General features: G+C 37.0%; 1 protein-coding gene across 13 annotated transcripts in view; it reads left to right on the top strand.

Moving 5' to 3' along the window:
* PTK2 (protein tyrosine kinase 2) overlaps nt 1-22,792 on the top strand; it is a 196,855-nt gene that overhangs the window by 135,219 nt on the left and 38,844 nt on the right. For 7 of the 13 annotated variants that reach the window (XM_064154375.1, XM_064154374.1, XM_064154368.1 and 4 more), the window contains 8 exons: nt 779-809; nt 3,195-3,247; nt 11,993-12,076; nt 13,267-13,284; nt 17,061-17,117; nt 18,538-18,558; nt 19,611-19,708; nt 22,092-22,176. In XM_064154375.1, coding sequence (XP_064010445.1) covers nt 779-809; nt 3,195-3,247; nt 11,993-12,076; nt 13,267-13,284; nt 17,061-17,117; nt 18,538-18,558; nt 19,611-19,708; nt 22,092-22,176 — 447 coding nt within the window. The remainder of the gene's footprint in view (nt 1-778; nt 810-3,194; nt 3,248-11,992; nt 12,077-13,266; nt 13,285-17,060; nt 17,118-18,537; nt 18,559-19,610; nt 19,709-22,091; nt 22,177-22,792) is intronic. The other 6 variants (XM_064154372.1, XM_064154373.1, XM_064154366.1 and 3 more) reach the window with 5 other exon arrangements.

Here is a 22,792-nt window from a genome sequence, read left to right as displayed (position 1 = left end):
TCTGTGTTCTCTCAGGTCACTTTCAGCACTACTGCAGCGATTTAGATAGTGGAACCCATTTTAATTGCCCACCAGTTTCTTTCCTGCACACTTCAATCATGAGTCTTTTAGTAAAGAAGTAGTAACTTCCCCATCATCCTTCCCCACTAGGCTGCCAAGTGTCTCATCAAATCCCATAGGAAAAATGTCTTGAATATGTACATCCAAGCTTACGCTCATAGTAGCATTATCAAAGAAAGGCTGGCAAAGATTAGGAAATGGCTTACAAAAAGCTAGCTTCATCTCTGGCTACTAAGCATTGCTAGCATACCATCTGAACGAGATGTTACATCAGTTTGATAATTTACATGCTTTAATGATTTACTTCAGTTGTCTTACTTGCAAGTCCAAGTTCGCTGCAGTTATTTTATTTATATGTTAGCGCTTAGCACAACTTGGGAGATAAAAGCAAAGCATTTCTTGCAGAGAGATGAGATAGTGTCATACCTTCTGCAGGTGATTTATCTGAGTTATTTGTTAAAGAATAAAGGAGAACTTTGATATTCTGTGCACGTTGTTCTCCCAGATAAGAGTTTGCCAAAAGGTTTGTATCACTGGTTAGGAGGAGTTGTGTTGATAAGATGCTCATAATATAGGTATAGAAGAGCTTTTGATTCAACATAAGCTTCCCTGAGAGATTGCAATGTTGATTGTTTCAGGCATGTATATATTACACCGTGAGAGAGATTATTTAGCAACCTGAAAAATATATAATCCTGTTTTCTTCTTGTTCACACAGAAGGTGAAAGAGCTTTACCGTCAATACCAAAGTAAGTTTTATACGTCTTTATCTGCATCTGTTTTGAAAAATCATTTTCACACTTTGGAGGTTGTTATACATGCTTCATTTTTACTGTTACTTTTGGATTCTGGGACAAATAGCAGGGAGTGATTTGGGACCATGGGGCATAAATGATTGACAGCAATACTAAACTATAAAGATACCAGAAATCAAATCTGAGGGAAAAAAGTGCATAATGCATCAATCATATTTGACAGTAATGAAAGGAGGATGTTTTGGAAAGGACTCGGCTGAGATTCAGGCTATTTACTTCGAGTCCATGCATACATTTAATTACAGAAGTGATGCTAAACAGCTTTTTGAATGGTGGCTTCAATCTACAAATCATTCTATGCGTTTGGTTTTTCTATTTGTCCCTTTTTTCTGCTTGTGTAAATACAGAAAATAGATTTTTCTCCTATCATCAATTTTTTTATGTCACCTTTTGTTAATAAAATTTCCTTAATGGGAATGAGTTGGAATATCTGTTCAGTGTAATAAAAAACACCATTTACTTAGCAAGTACTTGTCAATCTATTTTTTGTAAGTATAGTAATGTAGTAATTACGGATTTGAAGAAAATGCTTATCTGTGTCAGGCAAGTAGAGTTGCTTTGTTTTTTTCCTCTAGCTAGTTTTATGGTCATACTGTATCCAAGATATGCTATATCTGATAATTCCTACATCAGGTATGCTGAAATGCCTCTGCAGGTTTCTTTCTCAAGCTTTAGAGTAAATAAGGAATGATTTCTAATTTATCTCTGCGTGGTCTAAAAATACTTTGTAGGCTGTTGATGGTGTTACTCCATGCTGCAGTGGAGACAAGCCTGTTAATTCTTCCTGCCCATCCTCTGCACTCCTGCTGTATATGGATGGGTCCCCATTCTGTCTGGCAAGGTGTGATGGTTGTCTCCCCCTTCTGTGTGCAATTTCTTACTGTGGCCTCCTAAACGTCATTTCTTGAACCTTTTGTTTTGTTTAGTTTTCCAATCTGATCACTTATTCTGCAGCCACATTTGGACCTAGTTTAATGCCACATCTCATCAGATTATTTTCCTTGAACTCCATGGGGCAGTGTCACCAGTATCCTGTAGCAGCAGATAACTGTTGAAAGACAAATTAAATTTAGTTTATGGTGTCTTATTTATTTCGTTTGGAACACAGGGACAGTGCCTACTTTGACCAAACCACTTGAAACAGTTTTTTCTTTGATTCCTGGAGGGAGTCCAGACTTGGTCTCACTATTTAGCTGCTGAGTGGAATATGGAATGTAATTTAATCTTGAATCTGCAAGAAAGAGAGCTACTGAGGTACTAGTGGTTAGATTTCCTCCACAGGTCCTGCTGCAGCCCTTGCTAGCCAGGTAGCTTTCTCAGGATGCAGAAAGAGGAGTTAAAATTCAGGGAGGAAAATTAAATTAAAATCAAGGCTGGAAACAGTGAAGTTGGTAAACTTAGCATGCATTCATATAGAAGAGGAAAATTTGGTTACTGAAATAAGTACAACTGAGAAACACGAAGTTGACTTAAAAATTGCATACACTTTCCCCTTCTTTTATTTGTAGGAATTCCAGGAAAAAGTAAGGTTTGAAGGAAAAGTTTCTTCCCATTTTTGGGATGGCTTAGCAAAACTGAATTTGCGCGCTTATGCCTGTGTGAACAAAGGCACCACATATATTCTTAGGCTAGCAGCAGCAGAATGGACTTCTGTCAAACATATAAAACTACCGGCCAACACCATCTTGCTTCTGGAAAGTTTTGCCATTGCCAGGTGAAATTCCAGATTTCTGAAAACATAAAGTGCAGTACTCTTGCTTTCTTACCATGAAATTTATGTTTATGTATGTGCAGGAAAAAAAGTGTTACAATAATTTGTTGGAATTTCTGTAACTAATGAATGTTTGTAGCTAGCTACATTTAAACTTAATTATTTCTTCATTTACTCGACATGTACATCAATGTAAAATTCTTGTGCAGAAGCCTCTTGCAGATAAAAACTCCCTTCATACTTTGTTTCAAGAACATAATACAGCAAGCAGAAGCTCCATCAAATGATGCATATTGACAAAGTTTAGACATGCATAGATTGATCTGATGAGTTTTAAAAACTTAGGCTTTTTTTTTTCTTTTACATTTGCTCCGTCATTGGGAATCAGTATGCCATTTAAAATGCTAACACATTCTCTCCGCTCTTACACCCCCAGATGGGTCTGGAATGGTAGATTCCTTTCTGACTTTTCTCCCCCTCAAAATCTGTCACTGTGGGAAATGGACTGGCCCTGCTAATTACAGTAGGTGCCCTGTTAGGATGAATTCCCAGTGTGTGTGACCGTGAAGAATGTACAGTATTCAGCGATTCCAACCTCTGTTTTACAGGCTGGCCAACAATGAGAAGCAAGGAGTAAGGTCACACACAGTCTCTGTGTCAGGTAAGACCCATTGATTTAAAAAAAAAAAAAAAGAAGAAGACAAGTTTATTTATAAATCCAGTAGCTATTTAGACAGATTTTTCACTCACAGTTAGCTCACTTCTTGCTGCATGGCTGTTAACTTATCCAAGACTGTAGCTCTGCTGCCTTTGTAGTGCAGTTTCTAAAGAAACTTCTTGCAGTGATTCTGCGTAGCATGGCTCACAAGAACAGCCACATCCGTGTGCAATAAATACTTCCAAGTAAGGCTGCTTGTCAATATTTTTGCTTAGCTTTGTAATGAAGTAGACTGTCATGGGCTAGAACTTAAATTACCTGATTGTGTTAATTATGAAGGAGCAGCTTTGAAGAGTGAAAATAGGCAATTAAATATTAATTGTCCCTTTTCAGAAAGAAGAAACTTAATAGCTGTTTTTTTGGTAGCTGCTCTTTAGATCAAAGCACTTAATTTCTGCTATTGAAAATGACAAGTTAATTGAAGGATGAGCATCTGAGGTAATAGATGCTGTTTCTGTATCTTATAGGCATCTAAGATTTCTGTTTGTTACTGTAAGGTTCTTAGAGTTTTTGTACTTGAGAGTGCATTTCTTACAGAATCTTAAATCCTTTCGAGTGGTCGATTCAGTGTTTTAGCAGAAAATACATTTCTGAGTCCTTTTACATGGTACTCATTAGGAAGATTTTCAATACCGAAGAGTATTTATGTGATATGTTCCCATAGATTTCTAGTATTGGGCCATGAACTTCAGGAACCAGTGCTGTGAATGTGTTCTACTCCTGGCTGATAGGGAGGCTACAGCCCCACTTCAGTGTTTATGTGAGCACTTAGTGGCATATGTTCAAAAAACGGGCATATTTCATACAAGGAGGAGGAAAGTTATGTAGGTGTTTGATTTATTTCCTACTTTTCAGATTCCTTTCCCCACCCTTGACCTTTTTTTTTAAAGATGTTTGAGATTTACCCGTTGGCATAGGAAGCCCAAATAAACAGATCTTGTGCAAGAAGAGATAAGAGGATCTGGAATTAAAACGTGGATCAAGCTGCAGAGGTGTAACACTTTCATCAGTTACAGTTACTTCTCAAATAGCAGCAGCCATTCTTCCTTCAGTATTTATCAAGCGGGCATGGTAGATAAGGTAGATGCATAGTCAGTATGTTCCCTCTCAGATCTTAGCTGCGTGGCTCATTTTTGCTGTTGGGAAAAGTTGACGTTTCTTAAGTGATTAGTGCTGTGCTTTTTTAATCACTCTCCTCACACAGAAAAAGCTAATCCTTAGGACAAAAAAGCCATACTCCTGTCACCTTGAACTTCTGTCCCTTCCATTTTCCTGAGAATGCTGATGGACTTGCTAATAAAGCAGTTAAAATTTCTTACTTCATGAGCCATTATTGGTGTCATTTCTTCTAAATACCTTTAGCTTGATATCTGACATACTTTCGCATCTCAGAGCATAAACTTGCTGCTTCTCCTTGGAAGGTATTAATGCAGGGCGGTTACTTGTCATGCCGCACAACTAGCATTTAGGTCATTACATAAAGGTGAATGATGTGCACAGGAGAGCTCTGCTGTAGGACCGTGGGAGAAACATGGCTAGAGATGGGCTGGTTATTGATGTGAATATCAAGAAAGCTGGAAGGATCAAAGCCTGGCTTCTGCTACCATAAGAAAAATAACATTAAACCCAAAAATGTCCTGCTCTTTCCAATATCAAAATCAAAACCAGTTAGGTATTTTTCTTGCTTTATAGTAAAGTTTCATCTCTTTCCATAAATAAATTACTGTGCTTGATGTTTGTTGGGTTTTTTTAATATGGTGATGGAAACCACTGGAAACACTGACTGGAATGACTGAAGCCATTGCATGCATTATTCAGTTTCAAGGGTTTGTTCTTCTGATATGGATGTGCAGAACACAGTCATACTTTGAGTAGGGGTTTATCTTCCCCCAAAATTATTTGAAGTGCATTGAGCATGGCATAGATGTCAGTATATTAAATTTAAACTACAGACAGATTGTTGAGATGAAGGTTTTTTTTCTTGGGAGGTGCTTTCTGTAAGAATCTGAGTCCCCAGAGGAATCAGCTTGTTCTACATGAAGTATTACTTCATGTTAATGTGAAGAAGTGTCTCTTCTGTTGTCACATATAACTGATTCATCACTATGGAGCAAGGGAAGCAACAGATGTTTGTAATGTTCAGTTAACCCAAGAGTTACAGGTCAGCAGAGGTTGACAGCTGACAGCATCCTGTGCAGAGCCAGCTGTGGGTGACGCTGTCTTGATTTACAGAACAAGAGCTTTTTTTCGGGTGACATTTAAATGACTTGGAGTTAAGAGCTTCAAATCAGACAAGCTTGTATAGCTTATTGACAGTTGTACCATCCTTCATGTCTTTGATAGTTTAAAATATAAACTAACTCTGTTTTGTTTAATTTGTTTTCAGTAAGATTGCTGCCTTTTGTTTCTACTTTTCCTAACACTAAAGCCAAATAGCAAAAATCTGAGACAGATTTTCAGCAGAAAGATAAAATAGTGAGACATATTTATACTGTTAAAACCCATAGTTCTAAAGGAAGTCTTCACAGCAAAATCCCCAGAACAATCCAGGGAAACCACCAATCGCCAAAATCCAGTGTGGAACATTATTTAGTGGTCTAAAAGTGCAGATAATTGAAGCTTTGTAGGTTTGAAAACCAGCCTGGTAATGAAAGACACCCTGTCTTTCTTTTTGAAATAATATTAGCACCCTTGAGATGTATCTGGCCTAATGAATAGAAAATCTGTTCTTTCCAAATGATTCAGTATTCCAAAATATACAGTTAGAAGCATTTAAAATACTTTCCCCCCCTCTTCTCTCAATAAAGGCCTTTACTAACTAGTAAAAGGTAAAGTTGGTTTCAGGAATCCAAAGCAGCGGGTTGCTGGACCTAGGAGCCAAGAAGTGTTCTCTTACAGCTATGTGTCACTGAACCAGGTTTCACCACACACCTCTTGCTGCATGTTTCTGGTTTTTTTCTGGTATTATTTGTCTGTTTTCTTCTTCAAATTTTACATTCCATGCAGTGGGGGGTATTGTCTTTCATTGTGTGCAAGTAAGATGTCTTGCAGATTCCCCCCATTTAATAAAGTGTAGTAACAATATCGCACTTCGAATTTTACATTTTTCTGTCAGTAGGATAATAAGTAAAAACAAGAAGCACAGTTAAATGAGTTGGATTTTAGATTGGTGTGCACCTGGTGGTGGTACGGTGATTCACCAGAAGCAATGAGTGTTACAGCTAGTAGATAGTTCCAACTTTTATCTCCATCGTCCTCTACTTCTGTCTTTAGATTAAAAAAGAGATTTTTGTACTTAGCCAAGAGAGGAAACTCAGGAAACAGTAAGGCTGAACTGTTTGCTCTGTGGAAATGGTATATTTCCACATTTGCAAGAAGAAGCATGCCAGTTGACTTTTTCCTGACTAGATTTCCTGCTGTTTAGTTTCGAGTCGCCTTCTTAAAATGCTCTCCTTTATTCTACAGGAGCTTATTTTGGCCAGGGATTTGTTTTCCAATAGCAAACGTTTGCCTTAGTAAGGTGATGTATTTCCAGATACACATATCTCCAAAAAATAATTATTTACATAGTCCATATACTATAAAGAGTTCTTCATTAAATGCACTCAGTAATGCCAGAGGGGGGTTGTTTCTTTTTACATAAATTCTTCCTGACACAGAGTTCTTTGGTTTATTCTGCCCTATCCTTGCTTGTATAAATATGACCAGGAGGAATAAATATGCTCTCACATTCCTTGGCTAATCACTGTACCTCCTTTGCACTAGAGAGTTTCGATGACATAGGTTTTTTTTTGTTGTAGTTCAAACATTACTTTACATGCAGTGCCACAGGATGCTTCAGGCCTTCTTGTTTGAGTCTTGGATAAGACTTGGCAGTGGTAGGTTCTTGGCAGTGCCAGGTTTACAGTTGGACTCAAAGATCTTAAGGATCTTTTCCAACATGAATTGTTCTGTGATTCTAAGCAGTCACTCTTGACATTTTAATATTCAGGTGCAACTGAATAAAATAATGTGTTTGGAGAGAGGAAGCTGTACCTGCAAAGAGGACAGGAGGGAAGAAGCTATCTGTAGGAGCCAGCACAAGGCATATGCCTAAAGTGGATTTTTAGCATCTACTTGGATCCAAGCGGGTGCTGGGTTTGCAGCTTTAGTATGTGCTTGTTTGGTGAAGGGGGTTGAAATGTGTTTAAAAACATGGTCACTGTTTCAGATGGTAAGACAGTTTGAGTCATCTAAGTAATAACCTCAAGGCCACATGCCATTAATAGAGGAATAGGTATCTCAAAGAGAAATTTGTTCCTCGTCTTGTTAACAGCTGCGACATAGAAATTACAAGCACAAAATAGCATTTCACTGTCAAAATGAGTGTGCCTGTAAGAGGCAATAGGAAGTTTCTAATAATGCTGTGTCCATTGCCTCTCTAGAGTCAAAAAAGGATCTGTTTCCTTACAGATGTAACTCTGAACATCCTGGCTTAGATAAATTCAGTAGCATGACCTGCAGAGGGGAAATTCGGTCTCTTGGAGGGAGATTTCTTACAGGAACTGAAGGATTTTAGTATCTTGGAAGAGGTAACTTGGCAAGTTTTCAGTTTCTGCCTCAGAAGCATAGATTTATATTACAGTATTGTTACACTTAAAACACTTGCTGTGGTTAACTCCTGATCATGACAGTCAAGTGGCATCAGAGTTCCTTTTTAGGGTGCCACTGATGAGAGCAGGCCCTGAATTTGACTTAGTTGTCAATGTAGTCATACCATTTTCTCTCAATGAAAAAAAATTCTCTTTTAATTTTGAATTACTAAACTTCCAGTAGGTCACCTAGAACAAACTCAAATAGAGCAGGAGCCAAATAACTAAATGCCCAAACTGGAGAGAAATAAAGGACTAAATATATTCACTTGATTGCAGCATTGCAACAATTAAAAAAGGTTCTTAATGAAGGAGTTGCAAACATACAAAAGGTCCTGAATGTATCTGTGTGCAAGTGTGGAAAGGCAAATAAGATTTTATTGAACCATTTCTGCTGGCAAAACACACTGCATGCTCTGTTACAGGATCCTGTGCTCAAAATGAAGGTCTGCCCTGTGCTTAACTCTGAAAGAGTTTCTTGTGTAGGACTTGTATTTCCTGCTTCCATTTGCATTTTGGTAGAGGGAAAAAGGTGTTCTTTGCTTGAGAGTGTAAAGTCGTGGTTTTTTCACATTTCTTTTATCAAGTCACTTCAAAAAGGGCTGAAAAGAGTGAGTGAATTTTTAAGACAAAAATTGTATTTTGAGGGCTTGTGACTGTGTCTCCTACCTCAATTAGGCTGTGCTCTGTGGCTTACTTCTGAGAAGAAAGACAAACATAAACTAACACCAACAAAACTAACATGAAGTCTTAGCATAAATTACATACTAATTATATACATGTAATTATATAAGTAATTAGAGGAAATAAAAAGCTCTGTGCAGCTGTAGCTCTGACATGGTTACAGGACTGGGAGGCATTCAAGGCTAAGGTTTAGTGCAGATGAATTTTACAAACTCTGATCAAGTTATTAGTCTTCAAGTTCACAAAGGGAGTTACATGCTCCTAACTCACCCAACTCTTCTGCTGATTAGTAAGAGACTAGAGTTGAAACTCACTTTAATATGTCAGATTATCATCACAGTTGAATAGACTGGTGTTCTCCTTTTGCAGTATAGACTGACTAAAATGCTTCTTTTCATGCACAAAGAGACCAGAATGAACTCTCGAGACATTTTAAACAGACTTCCTCCATATCAGTGCCTAGGGAGTCACTGCCTTGATTTCCTCAGTCTGTGCTGTTTGTTAGAGCTTTCCTCACCTACATTCTTCCTTTGTGAGCCGTTTATTTGGTTTGAGCAGACACTTCTGCATTGCCGCAAATGGCACTGCAGTATGACTAAAGAACTGTTCCATGAAGGATTAGTTCTGGTGTTTTGTTACTTGTGATAAGCAGCTGGGAAGTGCTCATTACTTGTTTCCAAGCTTTTAAAGTACAGATTGATTCATTCTACAGTTTTTTTTTCTCAAAATGGGTGAAAAATGTCCAGCAAAACTAGAATAGGACAGTATCAGTTTCAGCCTTCCAGTGTTGCTTAACTACTCAGACAGCCCTAACAAGGAGCTCCAGTAGTAAGCGTGCTCTAACCTGGTTGCTTTCTTTCTAACATAATCTGTTGCATCACAAGCTATTTCTTCTTCTTATATGCAGTAATTTTAGTGAGCATTTAGTTTTGAGAAGAACTAAATTAAAAAAGAAGTTTACAGAAGTCTTCAGCAGCATTTCTGAGCTTTGTGGGCATTTTAGTAGAAACCAGTGGTATCTCAAGTAGAAGCTGGTATGGAATGGTAGAAGTCCTTCTAAGTCGCATTCACTTCAAGCGAGTATTTTCTAAGCTCATTAAGCTCCTGAAAATGAGTTGAAATATCTTCTCCTTTCAGTATTTTCCTGTTATATTTAAAATTTAGAATCAACTATTTACCTACATAAACTTTATTTCATAGCTAGACTTCAAGATGTGATGAGTTTAAGACAGGACTGCTAGTGTTCAGTTTAGTCTGACAGAGTAGTTGAACAAACTTTAGGTAACAGATCATAAAGATGAAGTCGGAAATGTGGAAAATGAGTTGGAGGTGTGTATTTTAGAGCATCAGGACGTGTTTGTGATGAATTAAATCCACCTTTGTCATTTAGCTGTGCTCTTCATATGAAGTAATGTAGCCAAGCTTCATACAGCTTCTACTACCTGTGTGTCACTGTAGGGAAGGGAACAGCATTTTGAGTTTAAATTGGCTGTGTAGCCTGAGCAGACAGGTCAAGAGTTGAAACATCTCTTCCATTGCTTCCAGCGACTCTATACCTGTGCTTCTGTTTCACTACGGAGTATTGGATTCCTTTATTCCCCTTTTAATATTTTAAATAGTTTCTTAAAATAGCTGTAGTATTTTTTTTCTTTCATAATACCCCTAAAGCTTTATATGAATGTTACCTTGAGTTTGTGTCAGAGTGATAGCACTGAAAATCATGCTGTATGATGTTAGGACAGTAAGATCTTAGCATTGCAGTAAACGTGGTATGCACGAGTACTGCTGCTCCAGCTTAGTCATATTGCCCTCTCTTAGCTCCTCTTTTGGTTTTTAGCCTTGAATCTGATTAATATTCTGTCATTTTCAATGGCATGCACATTTTCACAGTTGATGAATGAATTCTATTTAATCACCCCAGCAGTTTTTATAAAGGTACTTTTTGGTTGTTTAGGATACAATGATAAATCATCCCCTTGTTTTAACTTTGTATTGAAATTTGCATTGTAGCAAAGAATGACTTGGACACAGCAGTGTGTAACCATTACATTTGTGTGTAACCATTAAATTTGTGTGTATGAAATTCAACATGCAGCCTCTAGATGGGACAGAGAATATACCCTTTAAAAAAATCTGCACGTTGTTTCTCAAACTCTGGCCATTAAAAACATCACAACTGTGTGTAAAGTGGTGTTTTCATAGGTACAAATGCTTCAAATAGTTCTTAGGTTTCCATAATCTATGAAAACTGAGAAGATTTTTATTAAAGGTAGCTAAATTAAAAGGTATTCTATTGTTTTTATTAAAAGATCATTCTCCTTTTCCACCTTCCCTTCAGTCCTCCGACCACTGCTGGCATGTTGTGCCTCTCTGGTGGTGGGCTTCCCTACTAACACCTGTACCTCTAGCCTGTGTAACGCATGGTGGCTGGACCAACCTCAGTCTTCAGTTTGGCCTGTGGAGGACTACCAGGAACAAGATGTGTAGGTTTAGTTGATTGTTTTTTTTAAACTGCCTCTCACATTTCCTGTGAAAAGTAGAAAGCAGAGGGGAGCAAACAGATAAGAGAAAGAAGCAGCAGTTATCCCTCAGGTTTGTAGTATTGCTACAACTCCTTCTTCCTCACCTCATGAGATCAGTCGTTGCTTCTTTGTATTTTCTCCTCCTCAAAAATCTCTTTCCGTCTGATAAATGCTTTGCCAACTAAATGCAGTAGTGTAACTAGGAAGAGGGTCACTGAGGGCCAGTGCCGTGGATCATTCCTGCAGAGTTCCTTGAAAAGTTGGAATACCAACTTTTGGAATACCAGTGGAGATTGGCAAGACCGATCTCCACTGGGGATAAAACTCCCAGTAGTAGATTTCAGGTCATAAAATATGTCAATACTGTATTTCAGTGGGACAGAGAAACTGTGTTTTCCCTTGTTCTGTGCATCCTGCTATGTGAAATACTTGTTTTGTGTTAAGCTCTTTTAAGGGTCTTGAAAGTCAGAATGTCCATGATTAATTCTGGGACTGCCACTTAAATCAGAGCCTAGCTGTAGCACAGTCTAGTAGAACTTAGGCGGTTGTTACACCTCTGTAGTAATGTTCTTTGTTGTCAGCAGATAGTGTGTCTATAGTTGGCAGAAGCTGACCTTTAACTTTTAGAAACTGAAATAAGAATAACTTTATAGAAAGGAATTTGAAGGGAAATGCCCAATATGCTTTAGAGCTTCCACAACATTGCTATATTCATTTGCAAATACAGAATTGTAATGTAAACCTTTACTTTTATGTTCGTTCATTGTAGATCTTCTTTCCAGCCTCTTTTCTTTTATTTCCAAATAATTTGTTTCTGTTTTTCTCTTTCCTTTTCTTGCCTCTTTGTAAAGGAGTCAATCACTGTCAGCATAAAGTAAAGAAAGCTAGACGCTTTCTCCCTTTCGTCTTCTGTTCCCATGAGCCGCCGCCTAAGGGTACTGCACTGCTCTTTGTATAGGGCTGCCTTATTAACTCAAAAGCTGAATATACTAATGTAGATATTGGGGGTTCACTATTTTACCTCTAGGTAAACAGAGTTCCAAGAATAATTTCACTAAATTTCTGCTACTCCTTTGCTCCTTTTGAATTTGATTTCCGTGCAGTGTCATGTACTTGCTGGTCCCCATTTTTGTGGAGGACTTAGTTTTAAGCATCATATTCTACAGTGCTGAGCACAAGTCATTTCATTTGTGTATCTCTGCAGCCCCTGTATACCTGAGGGGGTGCTTGTTAATATATTTTAACTTCATTCTTGGACCCCTGATACAGCATGCTTATGAATGTAATAGAATAGCAACCATAAGCATCAGCTAAGATCGCCTTGAATTAAACGCTGAATGCAGTGATGCTTTTGGCTGCATACTGGTTCAGCATTTGATCTGGACCAGTTTGGCTTTGTTAGGGGTAAGAAGAATTGGAGTAATAGTTGCATTACTTTTACACCCTTAATGGCCATAATCTCTAAAGTGCATTAGCTTGTGCTGTGGGTATTGATGTGGAATAGGACTGCTGCTGTAAATGTGGAATATGGTGCTCATTTAAATAGCTTCCCAGTAGAGTTGCTCTGTGCGCAGCGTGTTTAAACTTCAGCTTTGTGTAACTTCAGTATGCTTTGTAACAAGTAATACTTAGATGGTTCCATTTTTCACCCTTGTCTTGATAATAGCACAGGACTGCGTTTCTTTTCAAAAGGTAAACACCAACTTTAGTTATCTAGAGTCATAAGTGTGTGAAAAGACAAATTGAACTGGCTTATCTGGCTGTGGGAGATCTATTTTGTAGTGAAACATTGACTTAAACTAGAAGTTGGCATTTCTTAAGAATGGATTCATATAACTCACACCCAAATTTAACTTTTGTGTAGATTTATGTTTTGAAGTCATTAACTCTTGTTTCATTATACAAGCTTCTTAGAACATATCTTTGTCCCTTGGGTTTTTTGGTGAGAAGTCTTAAATTCTGCTACTTTTCTGGTTTCTCTTGAGTCAGGTATATAATATAGCTTAAGTCTGAATACTTGTGGATTACTCATGAATTTAATAGTGTATTTTCCCCTCCCCCCTCTCTGTCCCTTCTCTCTTCCCCTCTGTTTTTCTCTTTCCTTGCATGCCACCTGGATCTGCAGATGAAATTAGTGGGGACGGTAATATGTTTTCTAGTCTGTGTTACTAACGTGCAATATGCAACTCTTATATCCATATGCCACTTAATGCATATTTTCACTCATAAGTTATATGCAGATTTCAGTATTTGAAAGCAGTCTTTGGACTGTAACCAGCAAATGCTGTGCTTTATAGGCTCTCCAACTAACACTTTCTGCTGAACTGGAATTGAAAAGTCAAATCCTAGTCCAAACCAATACATAGGGATGTGGTATGGCATGTGTTTGCAGTGAGACTTCTGGCATGATGCAAAGGTTTATAGGTTTGCAGGAGTGTCCATCAGTTTGATTCAAACAGTTGTGTCACAACATTTTTTTTCCTCAGTGGATGAGATCAATGGATGTAATGTGAGAAATAAGTCTACTAAGCGATGCTTTGAAAGCATAGCAGCTTTGGAGTGCTGTGTAGTCCTCTGCTACTGCGTGCATAACAAGAAGCTGCACAAGATAAATTAATGTTGTTCGAATAAATCAGATGTTAATCAGGCCTCACATACTCAAAATACTGATTTTACTGGCAGATTTTAATGGTCTTCTTCAACACTTTGAAAGCTACTACAAAATACTTTACTTCTCCAGACTTCATAAGTTGTTGGGGTTTTTGGGTTTGGTGGGTTTTGTTGTGGTTGTTTTAAGAAAATGATGACTTGATGTCCTTGGAAAACAAGGACTTTTTGGTGGTGTTGGTTTTTTTTAAGAGATTTTTAGGTATTTTTTCTAAAGGATTTGATATTGGAAAAATCAAACTGCTACTACTGATGGTGCATGTATTTTCCTTCGTATTAGTAAGAGGTGCTAAAAGGGCATAAAAAGCGTTATGCAGAGGAAGGCGATAAGAAGAAATAGATTAATGTCTTACAGCCTTCCTCTCAGTAAAATGTAAAGGGAATATATAACTTTTCATCTCCTTTCTGTCCTTCAGATGAAATAGAAAGATAATGCTATGCCGATTTTCTTTCTTAACCATTAAAATTCAGAGGGTGTATTTTTTTTCCACAAGTTCAGAAACTGTGTTTCCAATACTGGCCCTACATCATTTTTTGTACTTCTGTAAGTTACGGGGTCTGATAAATGGGACAAAATGAAGTGAAAAGGGAAATTTCAAGCAGGCAGTTAGTATCATGGATTAGCTATTACAGATGTCGTACCCTAGGATGTGTTTTACTGTTTAATGAATGCATTCAGATTCTGTAAAGCTCATATTGGTTAATTCATCTGTACAGCCCACCCCATCTTTGTCCAAAAATAACCTATTTGATTTTTTTTTTTTAATCTAGAAGAATCTGGGTTGACCAACAGGTGAAAAGGTTCAGTGCTGAGTTTAAAATGTGTTGGGAGAGCAGCAGTATTGAGTCTCAAAGACAGAATATCTTCTGTCATCTCTGCTTTGCTGCAGTGTTTAGTTCTTCAGACTGCTGTAACACACTCTTCTTTGTAAAGCAGCCTGGAGGGCCTTGCCTATTCATGTAGGTTCTGGAAGATCTCTTAGCAGTTATAGCTACAGATTTCGCAGACATGGCTGGTAATCTCGTAGTGTATGACTCTAATTGTGGGGTAAAAGTTGCATGTTAGGGAGGTCAGTTACCTTTGTTACTAAACACTTGGAGCAGTTAACAAGTCGTTGTTTGAATTTTCATCTAATTCTCAGAAACAATGCCAGACACGTGTAGGAATTATTTTCTGAATTGTTACTGTGTGTTCCGCTCCACAATGTTAAATACATAACAAGAAATACTAATTGCATACATCTGGGTGGATTGGCTACTGAAGACCCTTTTTAGAGTCTTTCAGGTCAGTTTGGGACCATCTATCAAAACCATGGAAAGTACTCTGTGGCGTCCTCTTAATGCCAAACCATACCACTTACCACATTTCCTAAGCTCTGTTCCATTATCTGTTTTGACAGGTTTAGAATGTTTTTTTTAAAGATCAGTGTGACATCAGTTCTAGTTTCCAAACTTATTAAATTCTTCCCTGAATATGTTTATAATGTATTTTTGTGCAGTCTCATTTTTTCAGAGGTTAAAAACTTTCTGGTATCCTCAGGTACTACTTTGTGACAGTAATTTACATGTACCACACTTTAAAACTTCTTACACAGTATTACAAGGAAGCAGAGCAATCTATCCCCATCACATTTCTTTTGAATGGATGCATATTTTTTAGATCCAACAGGGAGTTACTTTCTACAAAAATATAAATTGTTGAGGTCAGGAGGGAAAAACATACCAAGAAAGAGGTTAATGCCTCTACTATGCTGCCTATTTAGAATCCTGCACTATCTTTAATTGAATTATCATTAGGTGACTCTGTTTTGCTGTGTCCTGAATAGAAATTAGCTAGCAAAAATTTAAATGCCATAGAATTTCCTGGTTCTGTTTTCACAAGACATGGTATAGTCCTGCAGCAGTTAGAAAGAAAAATAGTTTTAATGTTATTTAACTAGTAGCAAGTTAGGTTCACGAAACTACATTTGCTTACTGAAGTGTGTTGAAATTTCAAAGGTTATAGGGCTACCTGTGATTACCTAATTGTCAACTATTCAGTTTATCTGTAAATTAAGTCTCTGGTTTGCGTATGTGTTTAACATTTAGGAGCTTTGGTTTCAGAGTTAGCTCAAATTGGTTGGACTAGGGGCTACTGCTGAAAGGAATCAGCCCATCCTTTCCACTTGCTGTTGCCCTGTTGCATTCATCACTCAGAAACCACGATGGTGGAAATGATACCAGGAAGGTGTAGAGACCTATACGTATGCTCCAGGGCAAATGCCTTTCAGAGGTGGCCTGTTATGTGATCACCTGAAACCAACTGTGAAAACTACATACTGGATTTGGAGTTACTCAGTTTTGAGAACCTCTCTATGCATTTGAAATTGGTGATGAGAATTTAGTGTTAGCCTTGAAGTGAAAAGTTATCTTACTGTTGTGGATGCACTTTGTAACCACCAGAGGAAATGTATCTGACTCTCAGGAAACATAGAGTAAGTGCTGGAGCAAGAGAAAGACCTTTTTCACCTTAACCTGACACTATTTAAACCATTTTGAGAACAGATATGTAACAATTGTAGATTTTCAACAGACAAAGAAATAGAATTCTGTCATGTTTCTGAAGAATTTGAGAACTGGCAGTTGTCAAGCACCTATCCATCAGATATCGATTCTTGACAATGTAACAGGTGGTGAACTTCCACTAAACAAGGAAAATTGAGACTAATGCAAGGAAAGAATGGGTGTGAGGTGGGAGTGTGACTTTAAGCTGTAGAAGACTATGGAAAATAACTCACCTTGCCCCACTGGCAATAGGTAAATGCTGCCCTGGAACATCTTTACTGTCTGTGCTGCCCATTTGACATAAAAAAAACCCTAACAAATTTATTGTTCACATTTTATTGGAGGTAGAGCAGTTTAATCTGTTAATAATGTTTTCTCCTTACTGCAATGGAATTCGATGTTTAAAATACTGTCTTTTTAAGTCAACAATTTTGACGGTTTCAGTTACAGAACTTGAACTTCTTTGAGTGCAAATGAATCTTCCTGCTACTCTTTGTTGAATGCTTTTATCTCATGTTGTATAATTGGCACTGAGGTCATTATCATACCATAAATTATGCATGAGCAAGTTTTATTCATGCTATTGTAAATGAGTCCCTGCAATGTTGAGGCTGGGGGTTGTGACATAGCCTCGATAAGTTATAGATACTGTGCTGGAGATTTGTTTTCATCTACTTTTCCCAAAACTCTTCAATTCCTCCTTTACAGAGACAGATGACTATGCAGAGATAATAGATGAAGAAGATACTTATACAATGCCATCAAGTAAGTATGGTAGTTAATCTGAGAACTTTTTAATCCAAAACCTTGTTTGCCTTAGCAGGGCCTAAATCTTGTATTTCAGCCTTAAGTAGTCCTGTGCAAAGAAAATACTCTTTGTGATGTTGTGAAAACTCAAAGCCTTCAGTGTTTTTCAAATTCCAAGTTTTGAAGCAAATAAAACTCTTGCTGCAGTCATTGACTTCAAAGGAAATTCTTTTCATGTTTTGAGATGTAGATTTATTAATTTTTCTTAATTATATTGCTGAACACAACACTTGAAGAAAGAATGGATAAGATTTCTGTGATAAGAGGAAACAATTCAGAAAGGTTCTACATATTGCTGCCTCTGTGTGATCCTTGCTCTAAGACAGATCTTGCTACTCTTGAATTCCATGATAAAGTAATCTGTACTACATGCAATTTTGTTAAAGATAAAATACTTTGAGAACAAAACCAACAGTTCAAAGTTCTTCTGTGTTTTCATCTTTGGGGTAAAAAAAATTAAGCATTAGCCACCCACCAGGATTTAGTCTTGTGGCCTGTTTGAATTATAATGTAATCCTAATCTGTCAAGGCTAACAAATGTAACTTGAGAATCTACTTATTTGACTTGAAAATTTGTCTGCAAAAGGACAACCATGAATTTCTCTAGAAATGGCCAACCTGCAAAAACATTGGGCTTGATTAGTGTGATAGAGGGGAAGGATGGTCCTAAACTGGTGCCATGTTCTGCTGAAGAGCCACGAGTCTGTGTAAGGATTTTTAGGGTTTACCATATGACAGAAACATTTCATGATCGCTTCAGTGTTTACAACATAGTTTCCACTGCTATGGAAAATGTTTGAAAAGCAAGAATATATGTTTTGAAAAAACATATATATGTGAATATCTGTAAAGGAAAAGCAAGAATATATGTTTTCCAGAAATAAACACTGTGTTTTGAATGTCTTGCAGCAAGCCACTACTTGATTGTACTAAAGAAATTGTATGATCAAAAAGTGCTGTGATAAGCAATACTCTGTTTACTTTTTTCTTCCTTTTTTTTTTATTTACATAAAAACTTTATCATTTTCCCCCTAATATTTTCATTTAAATTCTCACAGAAGTAGTTGCTTGTGGGCCCAGCCCTGGATGATGCTAAACACTTAAGTATGCCTTCAATTCCAAGCCTATGCGATGAGCTGCTGAAGTGAATTCATTAAGTGCTTTGGTGGATTGAAGTGGACTCAAGTGTTCAGCTCTCAGAGGGCTGAGTCAGTAAAGCTCACGAGAACAGACCTGTGACTTCTGCTAATGTAAACTTAAAATTGCATCGGTGTCTTTCTTCATTTAAAAAAACATGTTTTAAAATGTTTGTCCTTGTTATGATTTTAAGAAGCTTTATCTAAGTAAGCATTTGATTTTTCTCTTAATTGCACTGCAGAAAGCTATGGAATAGATGAAGGTAACAGGAGACCCTTTACCCATCCCTGTGTGCTTGCAATTTGGAGTGATGTGGAATTTTTAAGTTTACTATTCACTTTCATTTAATAAACATTATTTATTTATTTATTCGTGGTTAAACCAGTTAGCTTTGGGATTTTAAAGAGGAAAATGCAGCACTTAAAGAAGTGAGAAAGGCATTTCTCACTTTGTTATCCAGCTCCAGGTGACATTATTTCTATAGTGTTAATGAAGTCAAAATCTTCAGTTATGAAGGCCTAAGCTGGTTGGTTATTCTTTTTTTCTCTCTGAATAATCCAAGTAGAGGTGAAAACATATACTGTGCATGCTTTTCTGGTAGTCCTGATTTTTTTTCCATGTCTACTAGAAATTCAATTGCAAATGAATTAATTCAGCTGCAATTGATCAAATATTTTGCTGAAGTACTGAGCCATTTTTCCAGTAATATTCTGAGTCCATTAAACCATAAAGTTAACAAAATTGCATAACTCCACAAGGCATACCAATTTAATTTCAATTAAACACTGGTAAGAGATGCAGTGCACTCAAAATTTTGCTCTTTCATTTTATCTCTATTTGCCATGCTCTTGTTCCTGTATTTTTTTTTCTTGCAGTTACCTCTTTAAAAATTCTCTAGGCTCATTTGATGGTTCCAAGATCTAAAATACTACATAGTGGAGTTCTCTTAAACATCTAAAGGGATGTGTGCTACGGCTGCATTTACTAACAGTGCTATTGCCAAGGCTATTTGTGTTGTCTTTTACTAGCTATGATTAAGAAGGATTCAGTTATGTTTATTGCATTGAAATAAGTAACGAACAGCAGTTAATTAGCAAATTAGATTTCACAATTCCTTTTTCATTGCTTTGGTTTCAACATTTGTTTAAGAGGTTTCCACTGTGTGCACAGCATCTATATAGGTTGGTGTGCAGCAAATCTTAATCTTAATTATTCATATGTGGGACATTTGAGTGACTTTGGTTGTATATTTTTGGACTGTTTCTCTGCCCTTCATCAGAAATGTAATATTTTAAGTACATTATATTCTTGTAGCCAGAGATTATGAAATTCAAAGGGAAAGAATTGAGCTGGGGCGCTGCATTGGTGAAGGACAGTTTGGAGATGTACACCAAGGAGTTTACATGAGTCCGGTAAGTCTCACTTCTGAAATACTAACAAACAAAAACTTCCTAATGAAAAAAAATGTATTCATTAGAGGTCTTGGTGTGAGTCTTCCAGAGCAAGTAAAAATTGACTTTGTGATTTATGTAGTCAGCAAGTAGAGAATGTTTTCCTTGTTTCAGATTAGCAAAAAGCTGGCTCCAGAGGAATTTTTTTCCCATCTGTATTTTTTGTTTGGTTTTCTTCCTTTTTTTTTTTTTTTTTGCTAGCTCAGAAAAGGAATCAAAAGAGCCAAATAAATTATTCAGGGCTGTACCAAAGCCACTGGCTGAGATGGAATTAGAAGTAATTGCTTTTAAACCCAACCATAGACTCTATTGTTTATTTTGACTGTGTTCAAACACGGTGAGCACATATCCCTTTGTCCGTACTTCCCTGATGAGTGTTCAGTGCTTTAGAACCTTTTCCATGTCTCTGGACACACAATCTGACTTCACGTTCAGCATTCAGTGCAAAAGCTGCCAACTGTGTCAGGATAAGCTAATCTAACTCCAGTGCTGAAACACAGAGTGTATTTTGCTGCAGAACAGCAGCCTACAACAGAGGGACAACAATGTTAAACAAATGCTTCTGTTTCTCCGGTGACCATCTCTCTGTATCTCCCACAAAGAAACTCATATGTTAATAAAGTTGCTCCTTTTTCCTGAAAGAAAAGATAAAAATGCTTGGACACTGATCCAACAAAACCCCAATGCACAAGAAACACCTCAGTGAAAATCAGAGAGGTTGGCAGGATTTGTGTAATTTAAGATGATGCTTCTGTGTTTTTCTTGACTGTAGCCACAAAGATGATGATTGTGGTTTAAATGGCTGGAAAATTAAGTTTCAGGGGAAAAGCAAGAGAAGACTGTTAAGTTACTTAATTACATCAGTTTCAAGCTTATAAGAAAGTAATTATTTGCATGTAACATAAATATTTCTCATTCAAAGAAATTGCCTCAGTTTTCACTAGAAGACGTAATCCATATGGACAATAATTCATATTTCAGAAAATATATTTCCTGAAAAGAGCTGGTTAATGTCACCAGGTTAAATAAAATAATCTTTAATGCAGTATTTAAGTAAATAAATACGGATAAATGTTATCTGTTTCAGACTGCTTTGAAGTCTGTTCTGATGCCTTCATTAGAAAAGCAGGTCTTATTCTTCATTTAATCCTAAATTAATGGAAGTACTTGAAGAATAAATGTTTCACTGATCTTGAGGCACAGGGAATAAATCTAGTGCTCTGTAAAACCAATTAACCTCCCTTTTCTTAGGGACTATTGTTTTGAAAGTCCTGTGTCTGTTCTTTTTCTTGAATTGGAAAAGAGATTTTATTCAGTCATCCTGTGTCTCATATGGGGTTTGTTAAAGAGCAGCCTGCTGTTTCCTTTTATTGATGAAACATTCAGTATGTTTTACATTTGAATATGTGAGAGGGAAACAGAAAGCTAATACATTTTTATATACTTGTCACAATGTAACTTAAGTTTTTGGAAGGAATCTTACAATAGTAAAAAGAAGTAGCTGCAGTAATATCATAACATGTACATCTATTTATACATGTATATATTTTTCAACTGGCATGAAAAAATATAGGGGAGATTTCTGACCTCTTGTTCTGCTAGCTCCAGTGTGTAAAGTCTCATTAATCAGTGTGCATTGCACTTGTAATGGTTTTATTCTACTGACTCTGCGCCATCCATTTCTACTTGAACTCTGCTTACTACTAGGTAGTGTAAGCGGTTCAAATGAGACAATTTAAAGGTTGATTAGTGGTTGGATTTACCCAAAAGTGTCGGTTAAAATAGCATTTGCTAGTCCCATTGATCCTCACTGGTTTGTCTCCCTATCCAAACACAAAAGATCAATAAAACCTTGGTATCAGGCCTTTTCCTAGATTCATTTTGCAAAACGTCTGGAGTCTCTGCAGGTAGCAGACACTGAAACTCTTCATTTTGATGATAGTGCCTCTTATGTAATGTTTCAAAAACTTTACCTGTAACACCAGTAGAGGGATTGGTCTGGCAGGCTTCAGTGGTCACATCCTGTGTTGATTATCAAATCCTGATTTCAGAGGAGAATAAAACAGTCTTGGTTTGCTACCAGTTTCAGTAATGTCTGTGTATCAAAAAATGTTTTAATCAATATATTTCTGCAAAGCAAAAGCTGCTGGAGAGCTGTGTTAACTGGAAATAGACGTTTAAGCCTGCAAAATACAAATTCTGATAGTGCTGATGCTTTCAAAATGCAGTTTCTTAAAGATATTTTAGTTACTAGAATTTTTTTTCTAAAGCAATTTTGCTAGAACTTTAAGGGGCGTACTTTTTGATAGGCTGTTTCAGTTCTTTCTCAATAATGTCTTTTCAGGAAAATCCAGCTATGGCTGTTGCAATCAAAACGTGTAAAAACTGCACCTCAGACAGTGTTAGAGAAAAATTCTTACAAGAAGCCTGTAAGTATTGAAATACTTATTTTGAGGGTAGCTTCTGTAACTGATCCTTGCAAAGACTGCAGCCATCTGTGCCAGAACCTTCTGATACTAATGCAGATCTTTTCTTAGCATGACCTTTTCTTCTACAATACGCACCGGGAAGATTCTTTGCATTCTTGCATTGCCAGTGTGTATGGTTGTGTGTGAGGTATTTTGGTTTTCTAAATTCAACGGTGACATCTAAATCCTATCAGGCTTCAGCACCAGTTTTGGGATGTTAGACACCTGGTCTTCTATTTTCATTCTCCTTAATGAATTAAAACGTACATAGCACTGGTTTCAGTGTATTACTTTGGAAGGTGGTTGGTTTTGTTAATAGGGGTGCTAAAAATGTGTCGTCTGAGAGATCGGTTCTGGAAATCCAAAATAAAAAGTTATGCTAGAACAAACCACTTCTATAAATAATTGCCCACAGTATTTCATTCTCCAATTGGTAAATTCCATACCTAGAGGAAGGCTTTTTGTTGAAATGAATACTGATGACTTCTGTAAGAAAGTTGTAGTTATTAATTCTCTGCTTCTGGGATTTTTAAGCAATTAATATGTGAAACTTAGGCCTTGATTTCTGCCCAGTGCC

This window comes from Pogoniulus pusillus, chromosome 14 (assembly GCF_015220805.1).
Source record: "Pogoniulus pusillus isolate bPogPus1 chromosome 14, bPogPus1.pri, whole genome shotgun sequence".
In the NCBI taxonomy this organism is placed as follows: domain Eukaryota; kingdom Metazoa; phylum Chordata; class Aves; order Piciformes; family Lybiidae; genus Pogoniulus; species Pogoniulus pusillus.
This window is presented reverse-complemented; position numbering and strand designations above follow the sequence as displayed.